This window comes from Silurus meridionalis, chromosome 5, assembly GCF_014805685.1.
Source record: "Silurus meridionalis isolate SWU-2019-XX chromosome 5, ASM1480568v1, whole genome shotgun sequence".
NCBI lineage: Eukaryota > Metazoa > Chordata > Actinopteri > Siluriformes > Siluridae > Silurus > Silurus meridionalis.
The window spans coordinates 7,337,110-7,362,202 of NC_060888.1; the positions used below are offsets into that span (position 1 = coordinate 7,337,110).

Sequence of the window (25,093 nt, forward strand, 5' to 3'; positions counted from 1 at the left end):
TAAAATTACCATTATTCATAATTCAAATTATTGTTTGTTTAAACCTTTTTGATAGCGAGCAATATAACCACGTTGCAAACAGGAATAGGGGAGACAGCTGTGTGTATAAAAATATTATCACCTTACTATCTGAACTATCTGAAAGTGCAGAGGCCAGAAGTCTTTGCTACCTGGGTGCTTGAGTGAAAGATGTGTTTTGCCATCTCTGCTCATTAGAGATAAATTTAAGATTATAAGGAACAAACATACAGGCACTAAACGTATACATTCATTTATGCTTTAAAACCGCTTTGAGACATTGTTAAAGTGCTACACAAATTAAAATCAGATTGATTGATTGATTGATTGACTGACTAACTAACTAACTAACCAATGAATGAATAGAAAAAGCTTAAATTAAACATTTACCATTTATGATCAACACAATCATTCAACTGAATTATGTTGGCCAGCAGAGAGCGCCAAATCCCCAAGTGCGACAGCGTGTCTTTTTTTTCCCCTCATGGTCCCACACGTCCCACCTCCAGTCTCCAGCCTATGATTGGCTATTAGAGAAAGGTTTGCTTTTTTTATTGAGAATCACTGACCAATGATAATGCAGTAGGTGGGTTCTGTTAAACGTGGTATTAAACAGCCGCACGTTGGCTCTCTGAGAGGTGGGCGGGATCATTTACCTGATTGGTCCAGCCAGAGTCGGGTTACTACGTGCTTCATAACAAACTGGCTAGTCAGGGAACCAGTTAGCTAGCCAGCCAGCCAGCTAGGGCTGCAGTAGGATAATTGATCAGGGGCAGCGGAGTAGTAGTAATTTGGTAAATAAAGCAATTTCGATGTAAACGTTGCAGCCAGGCGGTCGGTGATTGAAGATCTGGACGCATTTAGTGAAGTAAGTTATTTAATAACGGCTGTAGACTATATAGTCATTGTAAGCCCCATCTGTTCACCCGGCACCAGTGCTAGCTGGTTATCTAGCTAACATCTCCCACTGCTTGGTTTTGTTTCGTTGCTAGTAGCAGTGAGCAGCGAGTCGATATTTCACAAGGCAGAAATTTTACCAGGTTTGCTGAACTGCGCTAATGCAGGAACAGCCATCACATATTAATCATCTTCTAACGCTTTTTCGTTGCTATAGTAACAGCCGATGGCACTTTGTTTGTTTTTCTGTGTTCTCTGCACCGCGACTAACTTTTTTTTTATTTAATATTGTTTGTCTTATTATACAACATAAGTGATAACAGTGATAATGTAACTATAAATGACGTGTGAATCTCAGGTTTGTAACTGTTTTCTCAGCTTTACGCCGTTGATTATTTATGTGCAACAGCACACCCTTGTCATTATTTATTCCTTACTTTTAAACAATTTAAAGTGTCACATGGTTGTCTAGATTTTCCTGCCGAAACGAACACCGTGCTTTAAAATGATCACTTTACACAGCAGGGAACAATGATTATGGCTTAGTGTAATTTTTTTCTGTAAACCAGCATCAAATTAAGATATTAAGTAAATTAAATTTCAAATCCCAGCACCAGCAAGTTGCCTTTAACCCTCAAGTGCTCAGTTGTAGGTAACTTTGGATAAAGGCATCAGTTAAATGGCATAAATGTACTGTAAACCTAGGCTTTGGGATGCCAGGCCGGTCTTCCCGAGGATACGAAGAAGTGTGAATTGAATCTGTGAATGGTCAGTGTCAGTGTGATTGATAGGAGAAAGACAGAATGCCATCACTCCCACCCAGAGAGCATGACCGGTCTGCTCTCTCTGACTCCCATCCACAGACAAATGCAGCATCATTCAGTTCAAACTTATGATGTTTAGGTTGAATATATATTTTGTAGGGGGATATAAAAGGACAATTGTACCCCATTTGAATATTTAGGTACAACTCTTCTCTCTCTCTCTCTCTCTCTCTCTCTCTCTCTCTCTCTCTCCATATACAAGCTCGATTCCAAAAAAGTTGGGACACTGAACAAATTGTGAATAAAAACAGAATGCAATAATGTGTAAGTTTCAAATTTCAATATTTTATTCAGAATACAACATAGATGACATATCAAATGTTTAAACTGAGAAAATGTATCATTTTAAGGGAAAAATAAGTTGATTTTAAATTTCATGGCATCAACACATCTCAAAAAAGTTGGGACAAGGCCATGTTTACCATTGTGTGGCATCCCCTCTTCTATTTATAACAGTCTGCAAATGTCTGGGGACTGAGGAGACAAGTTGCTTAAGTTTAGGCATAGGAATGTTTTTCTGGTCTAATACAGGTTTCTAGTTGCTCAACTGTCTTAGGTCTTTTTCTTTATGATGTGCCAAATGTGGAAAGATCTGGACTGTTTCAGTACCCGGATCCTTCTTCTACGTAGCCATGATGTTGTAATTGATGCAGTATTTGGTCTGGCATTGTCATGTTGGAAAATGCAAGGTCTTCCCTGAAAGAGACGACGTCTGGATGGGAGCATATGCTGTTCTAGAACTTGGATATACCTTTCAGCATTGATGGTGAATTTCCAGATGTGTAAGCTGCCCATTCCACACGCACTCATGCAACCCCATAACCATCAGAAATGCAGGCTTCTGAACTGAGCGCTAATAACAACTTGGGTTGTCCTTGTCCTCTTTAGTCCGGATGACATGGCGTCCCAGTTTTCCAAAAAGAACTACAACTTTTGATTTTGATTGTGTTCACCAACAATGTTTTCTGAAAGTATTCCTGAGCCCATGTTGTGATTTCCATTACAGTAGCATTCCTGTATGTGATGCAGTGCCGTCTAAGGGCCCGAAGATCACGGCCATCCAGTATGGTTTTCCAGCCTTGACCTTTGCGCACAGAGATTGTTCCAGATTCCCTGAATCTTTGGATGATATTATGCACTGTAGATGATGATAACTTCAAACTCTTTGCAATTTTTCTCTGAGAAACTCCTTTCTGATACTGCTCTACTATTTTTCCCTGCAGCATTGGGGGAATTGGTGATCCTCTGCCCATCTTGACTTCTGAGAGACACTGCCACTCTGGCTCTTTTTATACCCAATCATGTTGCCAATTGACCTAATAAGTTGCAAATTGGTCCTCCAGCTGTTCCTTATATGTACATTCAACTTTTCCAGCCTCTTATTGCTACCTGTCCCAACTTTTTTAGAAGGTGTAGCTCTCACGAAGTCCAAAATGAGCCAATATTTGGCATGACATTTCAAATTGTCTCACTTTCAACAATGATACATACTCTATATTCTATTGTGAATAAAATCTAAGTTAATAAGATTTGTAAATTATTGCATTCCTTTTTTATTCACAATTTGTACAGTGTCCCAACTTTTTTGGAATCGGGTTTGTAAATTAAGTCTTATGGAGCTCTGCTGTCTCTGCTTGAACCTAATCTGTGAAATGAGTGTTGTGTTTGATTCTGCAAGCTTGACTGTGTAGGTCACTGTTATGTTTGTATAAGTTCTAAGCTTTAAACCTAAAGGTTGACTACACAATAGGTGCCTGTCGTAGGTTCTCGGTGTGATCTGTGCAAATTTTTGCAGTTAAACAGCGATTAGGGATTTCCTTCTCATGTTCATGCGTGGTTATGCCGTTAACATTGGCATCCTTATGGTTTATGTTTTTGTTTCTTTCCATTTGCGGCTCCATTTTCTTTCCTGCTGAAGCCTTGAGACCTCCTGTTATTCGTTTACAGCCTCCAATTTTACTCTGTCCCTTTCATCTGTTTTGCGCAAAGCTAAGTAATAATTTAATGTAATCCAATAATTTACTAATCAAATCGAACATTTGTACTAGCTTTGCTGGCAGATTCGCAAAGCAAGTCAACTCTGCTCAGTATGGACACTCTGCAGCCGCACCAACGCTCTCTGCTCCTTCCTTCCAAGCTTTATTTTTGTTCCTTTCCACATTTAATGAGAGGTTGTTCATGACAGGGTGAGGTAAAGCATGCTTATTTGCAAGCTTTTCTTTAGTCGCTACAGCGATTTGCAAGAGTCAGAAACAAACTACAAGAGAGCTGAAAGCCCCTGGTGGAATTAAGCAAGCAAGTGGAATTAATAATATTAATATTCTGATTATTTAAAAACACTTCTGTTAATGTAGTAGGATTAGTAGTGATAGTTTGTTGATATAACATTTCTAAAGATTTACATTAGTGTAGTGCCTTTGCCAACATCCATCTTCATTTATTCTTGTACTGCATGCTCGGACTTTATAAGTAGACGACTTCGCCACACCTAGAGTTGCTCTGAAATGCTCCCGATTATTTGAAGTCTTAAATCAGTCTTGGACGTCTACTTGAATGCGATTGTCAAAAGCTTTAGGTCATGTACAAGTCCTGGTCTATAGAAACACCACACAATAGAGAGCTTGCATGAGCTTGTTGTTTTTGTCCCACAGAGTGAGAGGATGGTGGTGCCGGAGAGTGGGAGTGGAGCCCAGCAGGCAGACAGTGGCACGGTCCCGGGGTTTGAAGATGAGCAGGTTGGAGTGGAGCTGGAGGAGGTCCGAAGTTGCGTGAACTCGTGCGGCGCCTCGAAGTCCAGAACGAAAGCCTACGCAACCGTGGCACCGCGCGTCACCTCGGCACGAATGCCAACGAAAGAACCCTGTGTGAGGACACCAGCACCAGCTCGGACAGAGACGTCCGGACTCCTCCTTCTCCTCAGGGCAGCTTGAGGAGGAGTGAAGACATGTCTTGTCTTCCTGAGGCCACGAGGCTGGAGGATGAAGAGGAGATGGAACAGAACAGCCCAGTTTTTGATCTTCCTTGTGCTGCAGCATCAGGATATGCTGAAGAACAGACAAACGCTAGTTCTTCTCCCGATAGCTACGATTTGGAGACAATTGGTGAGAGCGATGCAGGGGTGGACCAGTCCGCTCTGGACGAGGTGGATGTGCTCGATTTGGATGACTGCGCCGATATCGATGGTGAAGACTGCTGGTATGTTACTGATGCTTTTAATACGGTTTTGCAGCGTAGATTGATATTAGTGAATGATACACCAATTCCTCTCTGACACTGGTGTAGCGTTTCAGACAGACAGGCCATTTAGATAAACACCTAATTAATTACACAGTACACTGGTATGGTGCAACATCCTGGAAATATGAGCATATCATCAAATGAAAACATTCAGTGCAGTTTAATTTTATTGGCTTTTTTTAAATAGCACTTTCAATAGGCACAAATATTTGAAATAATAATAAAAAAATTTGGATCAAATAATCCAATTATTTAATTATTTATTATTATTTTAATTTTTTCAATTAAAATCTATTACATTGAGTTAAATACACTTTTACACAATACACAATAAAATGGTCCCGCTGTGTGTGTTCATTTGTTATTATACTCGAAATCCAAGATGGCAATATGTTTGTGTGTGCGTGCGTGTGTGTGTGTGTGTGTGTGTGTGGGTGTGTTTGTGAGGCTGTTTAGACTGGCTGTGTTTTGTTTGCCGGCTTGTTCTGCAGGACTGACTGAATTCTCTGTGCTGGAAAAAGGCACACAGTAAAGTCACCACTGCAAACACATACACAAACAAGAACTGGTTTAAACAGGAACTCCTTGGACATCATCAGTGCAGCAAAAACAATGTCAAATCATTGTTTGTATAACAATTGATAAAAAAACGAGCCATTTTCATGTTTCATGTTTGCTTGACGCTCACTAGAATTTTCTGTGTTTTCAGTCTTCGCACGCTGTGGTTTGTTTGAGCGTATTCGACATAACTCATTACAAAGGCTCCATTAGAACCTGCTAGTGAGATACCGTTCCAAACAGGAACTGTTTGTTAATGTAAAAATGCATTCTGCAATTCGAGGAAATTGTACAGGTCGCGTGTACAGAATGCTCGCCGTACATGCAAATTCCAGACTGTTAATAGCAATATATTTAAACGTGTTTGAATAAATGATCTGTAGCCATAACCTTTGCAATGTGAATTTGTCTCTACATCTTACGAGACACTTCTCGGTAATGATGGATGAAATTCATAGGCACTTACCAATGCTGTGACCCTGTGGACCCTGTACGTGGTATCTTGATGCAGAAACTAATTCAAGCACCTGCATTCACGTTGTTCACTTCTCTAATATAAGGTCTGTTCTGTAGTGAAGTATAGCTGGCAAGAAATGAGGATAACCGAATGGATTACTCATTGTTGTTGTGCAAGTACAAGGAAATTTGGTTTGTGGAAGGAAGTATATATTAGTATATATAACTATAAATATGGGTTTGTAGATCCAGCAGTATATAAGCTTTATTTTAAGTAATAATGGACAGTTAATGGTTTGCAGTACCTTATATGGACAGGTTTGTGGTTACCTGGGTTAAGCTTTGTATGATTTTTGAACATCCCAATCCACGTTTAGTCCCCGTTTGCTGTAATAATAACTTCCACACTTCCGAGAAGATTTTCCAATCTATTTTGGCATGGAGATTTCTGTGCTCATTCAGCCACAAGGTTGTTAGTAAAGATGTATAGGGTGAGAAGGCCTGGGGTGCAGTCAGTATTCCAATTCAACCCAAAGGGTTGTGGTCAGAGCTCTATAGCAGGCCACTCAAGATCTTCCACATCTACTAATGTTTATGAATAACCCATGTATAACCCCTATAGAGCAGGCTTCTTAGAGCTGGCTTTGTGCACAGGAGCATTGTCATGGTGGAGCAGGTTTGAGTCTCCTAGTTCAAGTGAAGGGAAAATGTTATCCCGCTGCATCCAAGGACATCCTATACAAGTGTGTGCCTCTAACTTTGTGGTCGCAGTTTTTGGTAAAGAACCACATTTGGCTGGAAATGCCAAGTGTCCTAATACTTTTTGTATGCCATTTATATACAGTCAACCCCCGATAATTTGCGGCTCCGAGAATTCACGGGTTCTCATTTGGAACCCAACTAACAGCAAGTTGCGGATTATCTTGAAATCCACAGCGGGGCCGAACGTTCAGGAACGTTAGGAATAATTTAACGATGTACACTATTACGTTTATAAAGTGACATAATGTCTAGATGAAGTCACTAAGGTGTACCATAGGTGTGCCTCCAAAATTTTTGGAAGACCACTGTAGTATTAAACAACCTTGAAGTTGTAGCAGTAGGATGGTGTATAATGTGGTAGTTTGTGTACAAGTCTGTTGTTATGAGCGTATCCTCACTGGGAGACGAGGGAGGGGTGAAAGACTGATTCAGCAGAGTGATGGCCGTGGGGGAAAAAGCTGTTTGTTGGTGCAGTCATAAATTCAAAACCATTGTGTTTGCACAACTACAAACAGATGATGACTGGGGCAAGTAGGGTCTCTGCAGATGCTGATTTGCACTTTTGTTAGTTTTTTAGTAGTTTAAACTTAAAAAAAAATAATCCAGTCTGTGGGTTTATGGTATTAAGCAACCATTTACAAACCACATGAGTAGGTGGTGTATGTAAAACAATTTAATGATGTAGGTAGTTTGCAAGTAATTTAGATAAATGTACACACAGAGATGGGAGTGTCTGCACAGGTTCATGTGTTCTTCCTACAACTATTGTGAATACCACATTTGACACTTATTATTGTTGCTTGTTATAAGGTTTATGATCGCTAGTAGATCATAACATGCTGGCGCCTGTTCTAGGCACACAGTAATTTAACTGCAATCTTTGGAAAGGTCTCGTCCTTGACACTTCTACTTGGCACTGGTACATTACAGATAGTTATACCAAGTCTGAGCAGGGCATCCATGTTATATAATCGGCTAACAGTGTGATCCTCAGTACTGTGCTGTTCTAGCATTGATATAGAAGGCAGTTTTGATGGACTGCCAACTGTGCCAGTGGCTGTTTTTTCATTCTTTCTGCCTGTCTGCACACCAGAGTACAAACCATAGAAGAGTAAATGGGACTAGTTTGCATTAAGCAATTCACTCGATTTAAAAATTAAGCTTTAGTCTTGCTGCCTTTTGTTTCTCAGGGTAGAATATCGTGGAAAATATCGCTAATATATATAATATATTTGCTGCTAAGGTTTTTAACAAGTGACTCTGTTCAAGCAGTGTGTATGTGGCTGGGACTTGAGACTTTCTATGAAAGCCAGAGGCACAGAGTGCAAATGAGCCTCCTCTGCTTGCCTGTGTTTTTCTGTAGGTCTTTCCTTGCTGTTATGTGAAAACAGATTATTTCACTTCAGACAGGACAGTGTGCATCGAGCCAGTTTTTATTGAAAAAGCTAAAAAAAATTCTATGAAGTTGTGATTTCAAATTGCAGATTAGGCCCAGTGATTATCAGGATTTATATAACAGAAATTAAGATAAAATAATTAGATGAAAATGCTTTTATACTTTGGTCAGTCTGAATCAATCCTGCTTGGCTCGAAAGTGCGTATCCAACAGGCATTTTCAGTCAGTTTATTTCCCATTCTGAATGAACGTGCTTCCTGATAAACTGTAACCAGAGTAACCTACAGCCATTGTTCTATACAGAGCAAGACAACTATTGTAAATATTGTCTAATTGCCCTACTGAGGTTTATGAAGGATTTTGGTATGTACGTTCTCTTATTTTTAGTAGGCTTGAGTGAGGCAGGGTGTTGGATTTACCAACTTGTATATAAAATAATTTAGAATGAACAGATTTCTGTCTGTTCAGTCTATTCTTTTTGTACTTGAAACATCAGTTTTAACTTGTCAGTGCTGGAAAATGTCATATTATGTATTAGTTGGATACTCCATTGCTATGCATGTCGTGGAGGCAGAGAACCACCCAATGCAAAGCAGAATGCATTAAATGCAACTCTAAACAAATAAGTATTGGGAAGCTCAGTGGTTAAAATGGATTTTGGATTGGAAGGTGATTTCAAATCCCAGCTTCACAAAGCTTGCACTGCTGGGCACCTTAAGCAAGGCCCTTAACACTCAACTGCTTAGTTGTATGGATTAGATAATCCTGAATCCCCCTGGATAAGGGCATCTGTCAGTTACCATTAATGAAATTTGTAGGTATGATGTTTGTCTTGATATGAAAATAATTGTAAGCATAATACTAAAACATGAGATTTTATAGCAGTTTTGCATTCATTAAGTAACATTATAGAAGTTTGTAATTTTGTTTCAATGGAGTATTTGAAATTCATTCAGGTCCCAACCTTTTCCCGGTTGTATTTTGGGAAACAGTGCAAAACTCATAGGTCATATTACAAAGTTCTTGAATAAGTTTTCCATCATAACTGAATGGTCATGGTGCAGGGAGACATGGTAGCTCAGTGGTTAGGATGTTGGACTTTGGACTTCTGATCAGAAGGTCACAAGTTCAAATTTTAACACATTAAAGCCATTAACCCTCATTGTAAGTCTCTATGGGCATCTCCCAAATGCTGTAAGTATAAAACGTGTTCCTTGCCTGGTAGGTCTGGCCTTGCATTTTCATTTTATCATAGATTAGAAACACTAAAGATACAGTTAAGATACACTGTGTGCATTTTAGTGTGGCTGTTGTGTTATCAGTGTGCTGTTATCTTGTATCCAAACACCAAAAAAAAAAAGTTATATTTTTATATGACATATAAACTGATCATGATTTTTTTTTAAGTCAGAAGCACACAGTTATCAAGATTATCTTCGTATGCTGTTGCGTTAGGGCCCAAATATTTGTTCCTGTACCACAATGCTCCTGTGCTCAAAGCTAGAGGAAAAACTGGAGTGGTCTACACAGTCAAAACCTTCTCATCGATCCTCATTAGTGCTCTTGTGTATGAAAGTGCAAATCCCCACAGAACTATACTTCAAAGTCTTGGAAAACCTTCCCAGAAGAGTGGAGGTTATTATAACAGCTAAGGGAGTATTAACTCTTAAATGGGATGCTTGGAAAGCAAATTGTGTAATGGTCAGACATGCATATACTTTAGGCCATTTATAGGCCTAAATGGGTAGAGTTGGATGAGGACATACCCAAGCTAATTTGATCAGGACCGACATCTTCATTATTTACATTTACAGCATGTGGCATTCTAAATGCCATTTGACACCATGATGCTTTTGTCCATATCACTTATGCCCTACTGATCATATCTGGTAAGAGTGCAGTCTTGGGTTAACTATTGGCTTTGAAACCTCTGTGATGCTCAGAAAATACATATCTGCTCGATATGAGGAATTGTCAGGATTTTCTCCTTTTAAGAGAAATTCTTGAAGCTGGACATAAAGCACTAAAGAATCAGCTGCGCTAGCTTTTCTTTTTAGCGCAATATTTTTTCTCAAGATTATTATAACAGCACATGGGTATTAAATGTGGTATAGGGTGTTGAAAAAGCACATATGAAATGTATGGTTCTGTGGCCACAAACTTTTGCCCATCTAGTATATAGACAAAATGTTTTTTTTTTTTTTTTGTTTTTGCAGATTCAGGCTTATAATAAGCGTTGTAATAAGCTTGGCACTAAGACGGCTGCACTAAACCCACACGTGATCCTGCTTTTGCAAACAAGCACCATATAAGAGGAAAACAGTGGTGACCATTGGAAACCTTTCCATTTTATTGATGCATGTGGTTTATTAGATAAATGTTGCATTGGAATAACAGCTTAATCCTTATAAAAGTTAAAAATAGCAACAATAAGTTGATATCAACTAATTGGTTTCCCCAATTCGATCTGTTAGATCAAGGTCATCATATTTCTATTAGTAGTGTAGTGCCTTAGTGTCATGCTTAATCATTGTGTAAGAGCATGCAACATTTACTATCTCCATATCTTTGAAAACATATCATGACCTTTGCTCTTTGTAGTGATACAAATAGATTACAATAGATTCACTCAGTGTTTACATTTGCGCAGTAGTAATTGTGAAGCTCAGTGGAACTGCTCCGCCTCTTCTTCAGCCCATGTGGTTTTGTCTGATAAGATTAAAAGTAAAGTGATATCCAAGAGAAAGTGCTGATTGTTAGGAAACTTGGCCAGCCTGAGTTATAGGCTGCTATGGTGCTGTTGTATTGTTTATATTCAATTATATATATTTTTTTATATAAAAAGCTCCTTAGTGACTTCTCTTGTAATAGAGAAACCGCAAAAGCTCCGCCCCCTTGTTCACCAAAGCCTTTCCCATGTCGGATAACTTCGATTTACCCCAACTATCACAAAACCTGTGACTCCTTTCACACTTTCACTTCACCTTATAAACAATGACACATTTTCAAGTCCGTGTTTACGAAGTTGCCTTACATGTGTTTATGTAAATATAGTGTCGCCTCGTGGTATAGGCGTGATACCATATTAGAACAAGCGCATTCATGCAGAACTGTGATTTACCAGAACTTGGGGTTGTGGAAAACTATTCAACGGCTGCTGACCGATCTGAAGGTAAAATTTCAGATGTAATAAACACATTTTGTTTTGTGTGGAAACATCTGTTTTCTATTCAGTCAGAGGAATTTGCAACTATAGTGCTCTGTGTTCTCAAAAAAAAAAAAAAACTCAACAATACAATTCTATGGTTCTGTTTTTTTGTTTTGTTTTGTTTTCTCCCCACTCTATTGTCCATACCTTCCGATTTGTCTGTGAGGCATGAATGTCTTGGATGTCATGGGAAATTATTTGACTCCGCCCATAAGGTGTAAGTGGTATGTGATAGCTTTGAAAATCCCGATCGTCTGAAAACTGAGACGAACTTTGACTCCGGAGATACTGGTTTTTCAGCATGTTGTCGATCATGGTGTTGATTTTGATTTAGATTTTTTTTTTTTAACTCTGTCAGAAAAGTGGGTGAAAAGCATGACCTCATCGGATGTCTGTCTGAGAAGATGAGCACATAGCTTGTGATTTCATTGTGTGCCATGATGAGAGAATGTCACGAAGCTGTGACTTCTTGCTCAAAAAAACGTCTGTTAGACCCAAATCACTATGTTTTCTCACAGAGCAGGAATACTTAGCCATTACCTAACACAGACTAATTTGTCCTGTAAGATTGGAAACACAACAAGACAAAGGATCTGCTAATTAAAGAACTTCTCTCTTTCTCTGTCTTTTTCATCTTTGTAGGTTGTATGTGTCTCCGAAGAAGCGGTTACAGTCGGAACAGGCCCCAGAGTCTCCGCTGAAATGGTGCCGGAAGGTCCTAGATCACCCGAGTCCCGAGACCGAGGTTGCCTGCAGGACACTTCTGAGCCGCCTGGATCAAAGTATGCGTTGGTCCTCTAAAAATGTGTACACACAATCCTTCTTGCATCCTTCATTCTCTCCTAGGTCAAAATAAGTAGCGCATAAAATAGTTCGGAAATAAAGGTTCATTGCAAAATCATCTGCAAAACGCTGAGCACGTCTTTAATTTTACTGTGTCTGTACATCCAGACACATTGCTAGTCTATTGTAGCATGCATGCTCACTTCACACTCACATTACCGGCTCTTTGCGGTGAGGATTAGTTTTTTTAATAATTTTTTTCTCTCTCTGAGAAGTAAAAAAATAGTGGCTTTGTGATGCAGCATTTAAGACATGGCAGGCGGTAACTCAAGCTGTGATTAGCTGGTCTTTAACTTGGAAAGTGCTTTACTATAAGTTTCCTAAATTTAACTCTGTATGCCTGGTTAAACTGCATTTATTGATTTTATTCCAATTTCAACTGCAATAAACTTATATATTATTGTATTGCTTTAACTTATACATTATTGTATTGCTGTATTGCTTTTTTGTATTAATAAAAAAGCCTATTGTTATCCCAGCCTTTGTTCATAGCCTATCCAGACGTTCCACATATTTAGCAGTCATTCCATGTTATAATAATATCCATTCATATAAAACTATTAAATCCTTATTACCCAATTACTACTCCATATACTGTTAAAACATCCGCTTCCGGTTCGGCGCCATCTTGCAGCCGGCGGCACCGGAAACCCGTGGAAAGTTTTGGTTTCGGATCTCCCGGTTTCTCAAAGTTTTTGCCTCTCCTTGATTTCGGCTTGGTTTTTCCTCTATTGCTCTGTTCTCTCGCTCTTGACCTCATACTGGTTTTGGACTCGCTATCCTTCCTCGGATCCGAACCCTGCTTCCTGCTCCCAGCACCGCGGATGTTCAGCATTAACCCTGTGAGTGCTGCGACCTAGTGCTCTTAAGTATTCGGACATTCTATCTTTCCTGCCTGTGCTACCCCTTCTGACCTGGTTTTATTCTTCTAGTGGCGGCCTGCTTTTGGGTCCTTCCTGCCAGCCAACCCTGACAGAACAATCTGGCCAGTTATGGATCCCGTGGACGGTGCTGATCTCCAGACCATGCTTAATGCCCTGGTCCCGGTCTCCGCCACCCATGAGCAGCAGTTCCAGGAAATAACTACGTCTCTTCAGCAGCTTATTAAGCTCCCCAGCTGCCGGCTCCGCTGATGCTACCCCAGGCCCAGCCGCACCTGGCAATTTTGCTCTCCGGGAGCCGCACCTTGTTCCCCCGGCATGCTTCTCGGGAGAACCCAAACTTTGTCGGTTCTTCCTGGCACAGTGTAGCCTGATTTTTATTCTCTAACTATCCTCGTTTTACACTAAGCAGGCTAAGGTGGTCTATGTTATTTTCTTGCTGTTCGGACAGGCCTTGCGGTGGGCTACTGCCGAGTGGAAGAATCAGTCTTAGCATTGCTCTTCCTTTACTACGTTCTCTGAGGAAATCCGCAAGGTTTTTGGTTCGTCCACTCCTCAACTGGATGCCGCATGCTTGCTGCTCTCTTCTTCTGGGGAGCGTTCAGTGGCCGAGTACGCTGCAGATTTCCACACCGATGCAACTGACAGTGGGTGTGATCGTACCGCATTATATGACACCTTCATTCAGGGACTTTCACCCCAGGTGAAGGTCGAGCTGGCTGCCTGTGAGCTATCTATCAGTCCCTACCAAAACCTTATTCAGGATCTGCATCCGCATCCGCAACTCAGGACTTTTCGCTGGCGGCATTTGTGGACCAGCTGGGGCTGGAGCCATTACCGAAAACCCTCCAGGTCCGTGCTCTGGATGGACATGGATAGACAGGGCCACTCGCCGAACTAAGCCTCTTCTGGTCACCATCGGCGTGCGACAGTATTTCCTTGCTCCGCAAGCGCAACCCCCACCTGGACTGGTCCAGTGGTCGGGTACTCCAATAGGGAACCTATTGCCAATCCCACTGTCCTACTCCATTTTCCCCAATACCAGTCTCGTGCTCCCCGGAGATTCCGCCCGACCTCAGTTCTGTTCCTCCTGCCTACCATGATTGCGCCTTTACGAGTACTTGGTCATGCCGTTTGGCCTCACCAATGCACAAGCGGTCTTCCAGGTGCTAGTAAACGATGTTCTTCGGGATATACTTAATCACTATGTGTTAGTATACCTGGATAACATCCTCGTGTTCTCGTGTTCGGTTGACTAACATGTCCAGCACGTGTGTTCGGTACTCGGGCGGCTCCTCCAGAATGGGTTATACGTCAAAGCGGAGAAATGTAAGTTCCATGTATCCAGCACCTCCTTCCTCGGATTTCTCCTTTCAGCCAGTAACATTCAGATGGACCAAGCCAGGATTCAGACAGTAAAGGACTGGCCCCAAACCACCACTCATAAGCAATTGCAGAGGTTCTTGAGGTTTGCCAATTTCTATCTGCAGTTCATCAGGGGCTAGAGCTCTGTCGCGCCCCCCTTCACCTACTCACCTCCATGCGTCAGGCCTTTAACTGTAACTCGGAGGCTGAACAGGCCTTTACCAAGCTTAAGAGTCTCTTTACCTCAGCCCCAGTCCTGGCTCTCCAATTCGTTGTGGAGGTGGACGCCTCTGATCTGGGGGTTGGTGCCATTCTGTCTGAGAGGTGCAACCGCCAGCACCTCTCGCTTTCTCTCCCCTTCGTCTCAGTCCAGCTGAACAGACCTACCCTGTTGGAGAGCGAGGGCTCTTGGCAGTCAAGTTGGGCCTGGAGGAGTGGCATCACTGGCAGGAGGGGTCCGAAGTTCCATTCCTCGACTGGACCGATCATCGGAATTTGGAATTTGGAAACTGCTTTAGGCCTAATTTAACACACGAATATACTTGTAACGAAGTATAAACATAAAAAGTAATACATCATAAACATAAATAAATAAATAACCTTATAAATAAATAGTAAAATGTAATAAAGTAACTTTAGAGTACTGTACCTACATGGTGTTGTAGTGGTTGATGGTGAGGGTGAGCTGATATGGGGGGGATAAACATAAGTACTGTAATACAGTAAATTACTGTATAAATATAAAGAAATACTACTCTAACTTTTGAAATAAATAATAAATTAACTTTAGAGTACTGTACTGTACTTACATGGTGTTTTAGTGGTTGATGGTGAGGGTAAGATTATGTTGAGGAAGTGGTGGAGGATCTTCTTCCATGAAGACAGAGGGTAACTCGGAACAATGTTTATGAAGTGACTGAGCATGAAGCGTGGAGATAGAGGTGACGAGACTGGAACCAAATGTGTCAAAAGAAATGCTCGTCTTCCTGAAATATGCTTGTACTCCTACAAAGATTTTAACTAGTAAAACCGCTCGTACACTGATATTCCCGTACTAAAAGACATTCGTACTACAAGGTCCCACTGTATTTGGTAGGGCATTGAAGCACTGCCTGTAGTCATTTATACAGAGGTAATATGTATTTCTGTCCGATTGTATGCTGCATGCACACCACAGGAAATTCTCTTCTGATCTCATCATCAACAAAGTGTTTCGGGCTGTAGTCTCTCCTCACACGGAGTTTATTTTTTATTTTTGTAGTGTAGCGACTATTGTGCTTTAAAAACCCTTTATGAATTGTGGTGCTGCCACACGATTGGCTAATTAGAATACATCAGAAATTTGCAGATGTACAGGTGGTCCTATTAAAGTGGCCAGTGAGTGTATATTGAACAGTGGTGTCTAAAGGCCCTGTGATGCTAATTCAGATGCCTCTCCCTTTGTTTTGTCCACAGGCTCGAGATGGAGAAACATGTACAGCAGTCCATCGCAAACCTGTGCAGGCTCAGCAGCCGAGGCCGGCTCCTCTCATTCTCCTGGGTACCACAAATCAACTAACAAAACCCTACTAACCTGTGGCAGCTCAGGTACGGCATGACATTAACACAACGCTGCTCGTGCTTTTGTAGCTTTTAGCACTTTCGCTCACTAGAAAATCACAACACGTTGCACTGTGTTTTGTGATCTGTTTATTGGTGTCTGATACAGCTGCCAAGGTGTGTGTATTTATGTGATGTCATGCATGTGGTGTGTGGCAAATGTTTGCCTGCCAACACTTCAGCGAGTAGAGATTGATTGCTTTTGCATGGATCTCCTATTACTGAATGTGTTTACAGAGTAAATGCCACGAGTTCACATTTGAAGGGATGACATGGCTGTCAGGTGATAAGGGTGTGGTATCTGTCTTATTTTTCTTTCACATTGAAAAAAGGACAAAATTATTTACACATCAGGGTATATACAGTGCAACCTCGATACTAGGGGTTACGTTCTATGACCCCTCTAAATTAAGGGTTATGTTCTATGACCCCTCGCGAGTAACAAAAAATCGCTAGGTTTTTGTACAAACTCTGTTTTAAAATGTTATTTCGAACGGCTTCTCGCAAACTATCCGATTAGACTTAGTCTGGTTCCAAATAAAAGTTGAGAACTATCGAGGTCGCGAGTATCGAAGTTCCTCTGTGTTTGGATTTTTGGTGGGAAAGAAAGGCGTGCATTCCATTTCTTATTTGCAGGGTATTTTGCTAGCAACCTACCCCAACTATTAACTAAATACTTCAGACTAAATTATTTTACCCAGTTGAAGATGTTCTTACTGGCTGTTACTCGGTTTAAATTAACCTCTTCCAGCCAATCCGAATCGAGTATTTAGGCTCAGCATGCTACAAGCATGTTTTTAATGCATTTTAAGGAGGCAGCCACCACTTTTGAGTAGATAAATTCTCTTGCTATATCCTTGTGAAATGCTAAAAAAAAAATATTAAAAGATCAATACTTGGGGTATCTAAAGAATGTTTACGGTAAGTTTATTTGTATAGTTCTTTTAACAAAGAACATTATCCCAAAGCAGTTTACAGAGATGAAAAGGTTATAGAATTTGAATGTACATGTTAGTGCCTATAATATCTGTGCCGAAGTGTCTATTCCTATTAAATGTGTTACGCTGTGTGGACAAAATTTTGTGTACACCTGAGACTATGTGCTTTTTTTGACCATTCCATTTAACATTTAGTCCCCATTTGCTGCTATAATATATAATATGATATATATCTCAGTATAGATTGAGATGTGTGCCATTCTCACTTCCGATTTACTAATTGGAAGCTTTTTCATTCCAAGGTCTACCAATCAGCATAAGGAGAGAAAAGGTTTGTCCAAGTGGGACATTCGAAAGGCACGCTGTCCTGTAGACATTTGTGCAAATCTGAAACATTGATTAAAGTAAACCTCATTAGACACTCACTGCTACACTGGCTTCACTAAGCATGTTTTAGCTCCGTGTTGGAGGCTTCACACAGATCTTTACATAGGCTGCACTGTTCGCTAAAATATTGATTTACAACAAAATTGATGAAAAATCAAGTGATTATCTATTTTACTGAAATTTTTGCGGAAACTGTTTCCATGTGGTATTATTGATATTAATCTGCTTTAAAACCACTAATATTTTTGATTGTTGTTGTTTAGTAGTCAAATAATCAATATCATTTTGCAAATTATTTGCCATCTTTGCAACACTTCAGATATATTTCTAAATGTAATTCACTTGCTGAGGTAACTGAGGGCTAAGCATGGCACTTTTGGTTTTTGGGGGAAAATGTTCTTCGAGGTTGACTAATTCGGGGTTTTTCTGACTTGTTGGATTTTCGTAACTGATGTTATGGTATTGAGTTGAGCATGTATGCACTGGTACCCTGAATCCACACCAGACATGTTGCATCACGACGTCATCAGTCCACTCTCGTGAGATGCCAGCATGCCGATTCATAAGGTTTTTTTGTACAAATATCCCTCAGTGTGTAACCCTCATTGCTACATAGGATTATATAACAGGATACAAGAACATGATGAAATCTGCACCAACTGTCTCAACTGTCTTCTCCCAACTGTCATACAAGACAGCCAGCAAACAAAAGATGAGTAGCTCACAATGTAAACACCTTTTTATTTGCTCTCATGCTCTAAGCCCGTTTTTTTCCATTACTCTTTGCTTTTGGTTATTACAAAGCTCTCTACTTTCCCTATCATGGTGTAGGATCGTAGTGTATCAAAGTACAAGCTTCAGGTTTTGCCGAATAGGATTTTAAATAAAGCAAAAGCATATGCTGCGAGTTGAAACCAAAATACAGTGATGGGTGAGTTCAAATAAATCACATTTAAGACTGAAATGTTTGTTCGAATGGAATCGGACGAGGTATCGAGACACGGCGCGTACCTAAGTTTAATTACAGGCCTTGTTTTTCTGTGATTTTAGGTTACATGAGCATGCATTCGGCACTGAGCTCCCAGTCCTCTATCGACAGTGAGCTGAGCACGTCGGACGATTCCATCTCAATGGGGTACAAGCTGCAGGACCTGACAGATGTGCAGATCATGGCTCGGCTGCAAGAGGAGAGTGAGTGTGCTTGTACTTGTCATCTTTAGGTTAAAAAAAAAAAAAAAAATATATATATATATATATATATATATATATATATATATATATATATATATATATATTTATTTTTTAATAGTAATTCGTGAAACATTGCTCATACAGCTCGTCAAAAGCTATTCAAATTAAATGTTTAATTAATGGTTAATTCATTGAATAAAGTGTGTTGGGTGTGTGTGATTATATGGGTGTGTGTGTGGGCAGCTACTTTCCAAACCCACATGATTGCAGGATTATTTGCGAAAAATATCAACCGAAGCAGCTTTACAGAGATGAAGAGGTTATAACATTGGAATGTGTACATTTAGTGGCTTTAAGTTTGTTCCTTATAAGGTTGTCTCTAATGAGCAAGCCAGTGGCGACTGTGGCAAGGAGAAGTTCCCCAAGATGGTATCTGGAAGAAACCTTGAGTGGAACCAGACTCAAAAGGAAACCCATCCTCGTCTGTGTGGCACCAGATGTCCATTATTTTAGTTCCAAATTAGTTGCTTTTTTAAAATTTATGTTTATTAAGTATTCTTTGAAATTAACATTAATTAGTATTAATTATTTAGTATGTATTTTACATTACATTATTTTACATCAATGCCAATAAAATGAAAAAAAAAAAACAGTACAATCAGTGTCACAAATTGGCTGCTTTGAAGCATAAATCGGACTATACCTAGAGATAAATAAACATGTAATTTCAATTTTTCACTTATTTTCAACAAATGAATATTCAATGCTAATAAAAAAAAAAGCAGTAAACGTTTGTGTTGCTATTTCGTTGACTTGTTGAAATGTTCCCATGGTGTCTGTGCTTAATTTCCATACCTCCGTGCAGCTTTGAGTTTAGAAAACAGGATATAAAATGTTTTTTTTCCCATTTACATAGATATTTACATGCCCATATTGAGCTCTGTGCCCAGCATGTGCTTCCAGCTGGTCGTTTTATGGCCACCTGCAGTGTGTTTTGGTTAATATCCACTATAATTTTGAATTTGTAGGCCTGAGGCAAGACTACGCCTCGAGCTCGGCCTCTGCATCACGGCGGAGCTCTGCGGCATCGCTGCACTCCTTGAGGCGAGGCACCTACAGTGATCAGGAGCTGGACTCCTACAGCTTGGAGGATGAAGAGGCAGACAGCATGCCTTACACACACATTCACCGCCGGCACTCGCCTTCTCCTGGCACCTCGCCTCGCTGTCCATCACCTGCAGCCGGAACACGCGTGCCCAGGCGTTCCCTTCAGGGCACGGCACCAGAGCTGCTCAAATTCACCAGGAGTGAAGGTAGGATGCAACTTTCATTTACATTCACCACGTGGTTAATATTTAAGTTTCTGTGGAATGCGTAAGGTGCCTTGGGCTCGAAGTTACAGCATGGATATAAATAAGAGTTTTCTGTAATCTGATATTTTAATACTGTATTGTCAGAGGTTCCTGTTCCTGCTGCTCGAGCCTAATGCCTTTTTGCAGTCTAATCTCTTTCTACCGCTTCCGTACAGTGTGTGCAATCAGTCATTATAGTTCCATGTACTTAGGAAAGATGAATTTAGGAGGAAGAAAGCATGGATTCAGTTGGAAAACACAAACATTACACATGAACATTATTATATGTGGCTATTTAAATTGTAGCTATGGTTTTGTAGTAATTAATGATATAAAGTAGTATTACTTATATATGAATATTATATTTATATAAAGTAATATTTATTATAAAAAAATAAAATATATATATATATATATATATATATATATATATATATATATATATATATATATATATATATATATATATATATATTTATTGAATAATGAATTCCAAAAATGAGCAAGAAGTTGAAAAAACGTAACATTAACAGTTTTAACAATCAAATAAAATCATTATCACAGCAGCTGCTTATAGTTTGTATTTAAATGATTTAAAAAAATCATGATATCCACAATATCTCAGAGGTGTATATTATGGTATTTAAAATTACACAAACTAAAACGCAAAAGCGGCATTTGTCTAAGTTGGGAAACGTATTCGTAAAATTTTGTCGTCAGAAATATGCAGATGGAAAAAAGATGAACAAAGCTTAAATGCATGTAGAGCTCTTAACAGTCACCCACACACAGAGAACACACAGTTTGTGCTCAGAAAACACTCCATAATTATATACATTACAGGTTCAAGAATTTTGTTTTCTGGAATTATCAGTCAGAAGATCCAGAACGCATGACATTTCTTCATTTGGTATCAACAACAATAAATTACTTTGTGAAAAAACAAACAAATAACACCTGGCATAGTTCACTTCCTTTCTTTTGTTCTCTGCCTGTATTAAACATACTGAGCTGGAATCATAAGAGGGTTCAATTCAGACAGACTAAACACTGCATATGTGCAATCGCTGTATTTGTACATTTGTAGCTTCAGTCATCCATCCATGCAATCATGTGATTAAGTTACAGACACCATTCCACCCTGCAGTCTCATAAAAGGAAAGGTGACCGCATGAAGCCATTTTCCTTTTTCAGCTAATTCGAATAGTGACAGCTGTGGTGTGTGTGTGTGTGTGTGTGTGTGCGTATGTGTGGATTTCAGAGGAGTTAAGACACAGCATGCCTAACTTGGCCCCACGCACCAGCCTGCGCTCACTGGAGGCAGTGAGAAACAGCCGCAGCATGGAGGCTAATCTGCACAGTTCAGGCAGCCGCATGTCCCGCTTGCCCCAGTCCCCCACAGGTCGGTACCCAGTATCCCCTGCTGCCTCACCTTCATCCACAGACCCTATTGTTGGGACAGGTGGATAATTGTCATCCCTCCAATCACTCCTATAAACACACCCCATCATTAAGTGGAGACAAATTTTTAATGCTAATCTATTTTTTTTTTTATATCATTAAGTGTTTATGAAGGGATTCGGTTCTTCACATCAACCACAATCACACAATATTCATGATAAGTCAGTGTCCTGATATGTCAGTCATGGAGCAGATTAGTGAAGATAGAAGTTTCATTTGCGTAGTGTAGGTACAAATAAAGAGGTAAGAGGGAATATGCAAATGGAGTATTCCAAAATATAATCAACATGAAGTGTGCAGTAAGAACGATAGACAGTTTAAGGTGAAGGTGGGTTTGCATCTAGGTTCGGCTCTGAGCCCTTTCTTGTTTGCAGTGGTAATGGACAGGTTGACGGACGAGGTCAGACAGGAGTCTCCATGGACTGTGATGTTTGCGGATGATGTGATTTGTGGTGAGAGTAGGGAGCAGTTTGAGAAGAGCCTGGAGAGGTTGGAGGTATGTGCTGGAGAGAAGGGGAATGAAAGTCAGTAGGAGTAAGACAGAGTACATGTGCGTAAATGAGAGGTAGGGCAATAGGGTGGTGCGGTTGCAGGGAGAAGAGGTGGAGAAAGTGGAAAGTAATGGAGAGTGTGTTTGAGAAGTGAAGAAAAGAGTGCAGGCAGGGTGGAGTGGATGGAGAAGAGTGATTTCTGATAGAAGTGTATCTGCAAGAGTGAAAGGGAAAGTTTATAGGACTGTGGTGAGACCTGCGATGTTGTATGGTTTAGAGACAGTGACAATGACTAAAAGACAGGAGGCGGAGCTGGAGGTAGCAGAGCTGAAGATGTTGAGGTTTTTGTTGGGAGTGACGAGGATAGACAGGATTAGAAATAAGTTTATTAGAGGGACAGCGCATGTAGGACGTTTTAGAGACGAGGTGAGGGAGGCGAGATTGAGATGGTTTGGACATGTGCAGAGGAGGGACATGGGGTTTATCAGTAGGAGAATGCTGAGGATGGAGCCACCAGGAAGGAGGAAAAGAGGAAGACCAAGGAGGTGGTTTAGGAATGTGGTGAGGGAAGACATGCAGGTAGTTGGTTTGAAAGACGCAGATGTAGAGGACGCGGGGTATGGAGACGGATGATCCGCTGTGGCAAACCCCTAATGGGAGAAGCCGAAAGAAGAAGAAAAGAAGAATATACAGTGTTGTTGAGAATTATTGCTAATTAAAAACAAAACAAAAAAAACATTGTCAGCATTAAGGCTACATTACATCTAAAATTTGCAAAAATCTGGCTTTAAATTATAAGCACCCCATACAATTTAGGTTAAAGAATGTATATGCCAAAAAGGCTTGTTAATATTTCTTTTGGAATATTTGTTTATCAGAAAAGAGAAAAGGATATTGGATGCCAGGTTTGCAGCAAATTGTAAGAATTATATTGGCAGTATTTTATTAAAGCCATAGAAGGGGGTTACAGTGTCTTGTCTTGATATAACCTGTCAGCATTCACCCTGAAAGCTATACATTGCTGTAGATGAACATGACACTGTCAGCCATCAACTATTCACACCAAGCATACCCATAAACCCCTGTCACAGTGCAAATATGCTTGGAGAACGTTTTTATGAATTTTTTTATGCTAGCATTATCTGGCCATACATTCCTACATCCATTCATCCTTACATAAAATGTCTAAAATATTTATGCACTGTTGCTTATCTTTTGCTTTATTTACTGCAAATGTAAAATTTTAAATTAAAAAATATATATTTACAGACATTTGAATGCTTATTTTAATATAATAAATTGTATTATTTATTTATTTATTTATTTATTTATTTATTTATTTTTATGAAATAAACAAACATGGTTTTGAGAGCAATCACTACTGAGCTGGTATTTATACTGGTAATGTGCTGCCATCTACTGGTTAATTTTGAAACTGCCTTCCTGATTGTAATGATTTAACGGTTTGTGCAATGTTTTGTATGTAGAGCACCTTTGAAAGGCCATAGAGAATATTTAACTGCTTTGATTTTAAAATCGAAGATCATTGCTATTAAAATGTATTAAGTTTTTATAAGTGTTAGCTGTTGTTTGTGCCTGCAGGTGTGTCTAACACTCGATTAAGAAGCAGTGGCCAGTCACCGCTCTTGTTGCGGGCTCCTGTGAAAGCTCTCAGCCCTGTGGGCAACATGGCTGCAGCGCGACAGTCTGCAAGAGTGACCGCTGGAGCTCAGGGACAGAATCCAGGAGCACGGAGGGTGCAGTCACCAGGGCGTGCCAATGGAGCTGCTCAGTCCTCAGGCAGGACTGCTAGCACAGGGCCAAAACAAGCAGGGGGCAGAAGCATGACACCTACTGCTTCAGCTTCGTCAAAAAGCAGACTTGCTCAGACCCCTAGAAGGTAATGCTTTACTTACATATTCTGTGCATAGGATGGCAGAGGATGTACCAAGGCTATATTTTTTCTTAAAGCAAAAAAGTTGCTCTATCGATCCATACATATATACATACTTAAAAAAAACAGTCAATATAAACTGCAAGCAAAAAAGTGCACATTATATTAAAAAAAAACTGTGTACGCACACGCACAAATACATACATCATCAACTTCCAGTAAGGGTTTGAAAAATGTTTTATTTTTTTATATAAATTATATTATCATATTGCTCACTCCAAACTCCTATATAAGGCGTCATCAACACCACTTGATTTGTAAAAGCCAATTTCCTGTTCTCATTACATCTTCCTACAGCAGGTCTCTTGGGATGACAAAAACCTGTGGTCCAATAACCGACGATTCCTGGAAGGATGGCTGTTACTAAAGCTTTTCTTATTCTCCCTTCCGTACTCCTAGAAAACTTCCATAAAACACAGCTGCCTTTGAAAACATCACATGGACGCTGGACACACCAAGGCCAGAAGCAGCAAGGCGCAAAACTGGAAAGTTTTATTCCGGCATGAATCCCCTCTACCCCATTGCCACAATAACCTGAGAAATGCTAAAGGAAAATCTTTGAGAAGACTTGATTTGAATCATCGGACTTTAAAATGGCCTGTTTTATGTTTTTGTTTTTTTGTGTGTGGTGTTTTTAAAATGCCAAGCTGCTTTATTTTTATGATAACTGGAGAAGTTGCTGGAAAAAAAGTGCTGTAGTGTATAAATGACCTAGAACATATGTATGTATATGCTGTTTAAAAAAATGAGATTTTGTTATTAAGTTCTTAGATCCTTATTTAGAACAACTGGATGTTCTCTGTTTGTTCTTCCAGAAATGAAGGAAATTATGTATGAGCTGTTTCAGTGGAATTTTATCCAATATACCTTTTGAAGGCACACAAAAACAAAGTCTATGCAGTCTTCCGTCTTCTCAAAAAGTAACAAAGAAGCTATAATAAACTTGAAGTCACTGGAGTCTCCAAAATTCTGTTCTCACTTTTCTCTTTGCACTCATCAAGAATTCTCCAGTTGCTGGAAATCCGAAACGAAACATTAGGACTTTTAGTTTGGTGCTGGTTACAAACAGTGGTCATTAAAAAAAAAAAAAATAATTTCACCCTTACAAAAATGTGGCCTGACCCAGTTTTCTTATTCTGAGCATTATTCATGCAGACTCATAAAGTAATACGATAACTACTAATACTTACAAATTACAAGCAAGAATTTCATGTTTGCTCTGGTTTAAAGCTATTTTTTATAATTATGTAAAGCTATATATAATTTATAAACACC

General features: G+C 39.8%; 2 protein-coding genes across 2 annotated transcripts in view; one reads left to right on the top strand and one right to left on the bottom strand.

Moving 5' to 3' along the window:
- Positions 1-6,128, bottom strand: part of LOC124386298 (macrophage mannose receptor 1-like) — a 47,305-nt gene extending 41,177 nt beyond the window's left edge. Inside the window, exon 1 of the mRNA XM_046850047.1 lies at positions 6,001-6,128. The gene's annotated coding sequence lies outside the window, so the exon portion shown is untranslated. The remainder of the gene's footprint in view (positions 1-6,000) is intronic.
- Positions 1,236-24,785, top strand: zgc:66447 (SLAIN motif-containing protein-like). Its single transcript, XM_046850045.1, is given in 10 exon segments — positions 1,236-1,273; positions 4,391-4,496; positions 4,499-4,934; positions 11,999-12,138; positions 15,901-16,032; positions 18,420-18,560; positions 19,589-19,873; positions 21,174-21,314; positions 23,467-23,764; positions 24,116-24,785. Coding segments are annotated over 10 exon segments (1,767 nt in total). The 5' UTR covers positions 1,236-1,255; the 3' UTR covers positions 24,186-24,785.
- Positions 24,786-25,093: the final 308 nt, after the last annotated feature.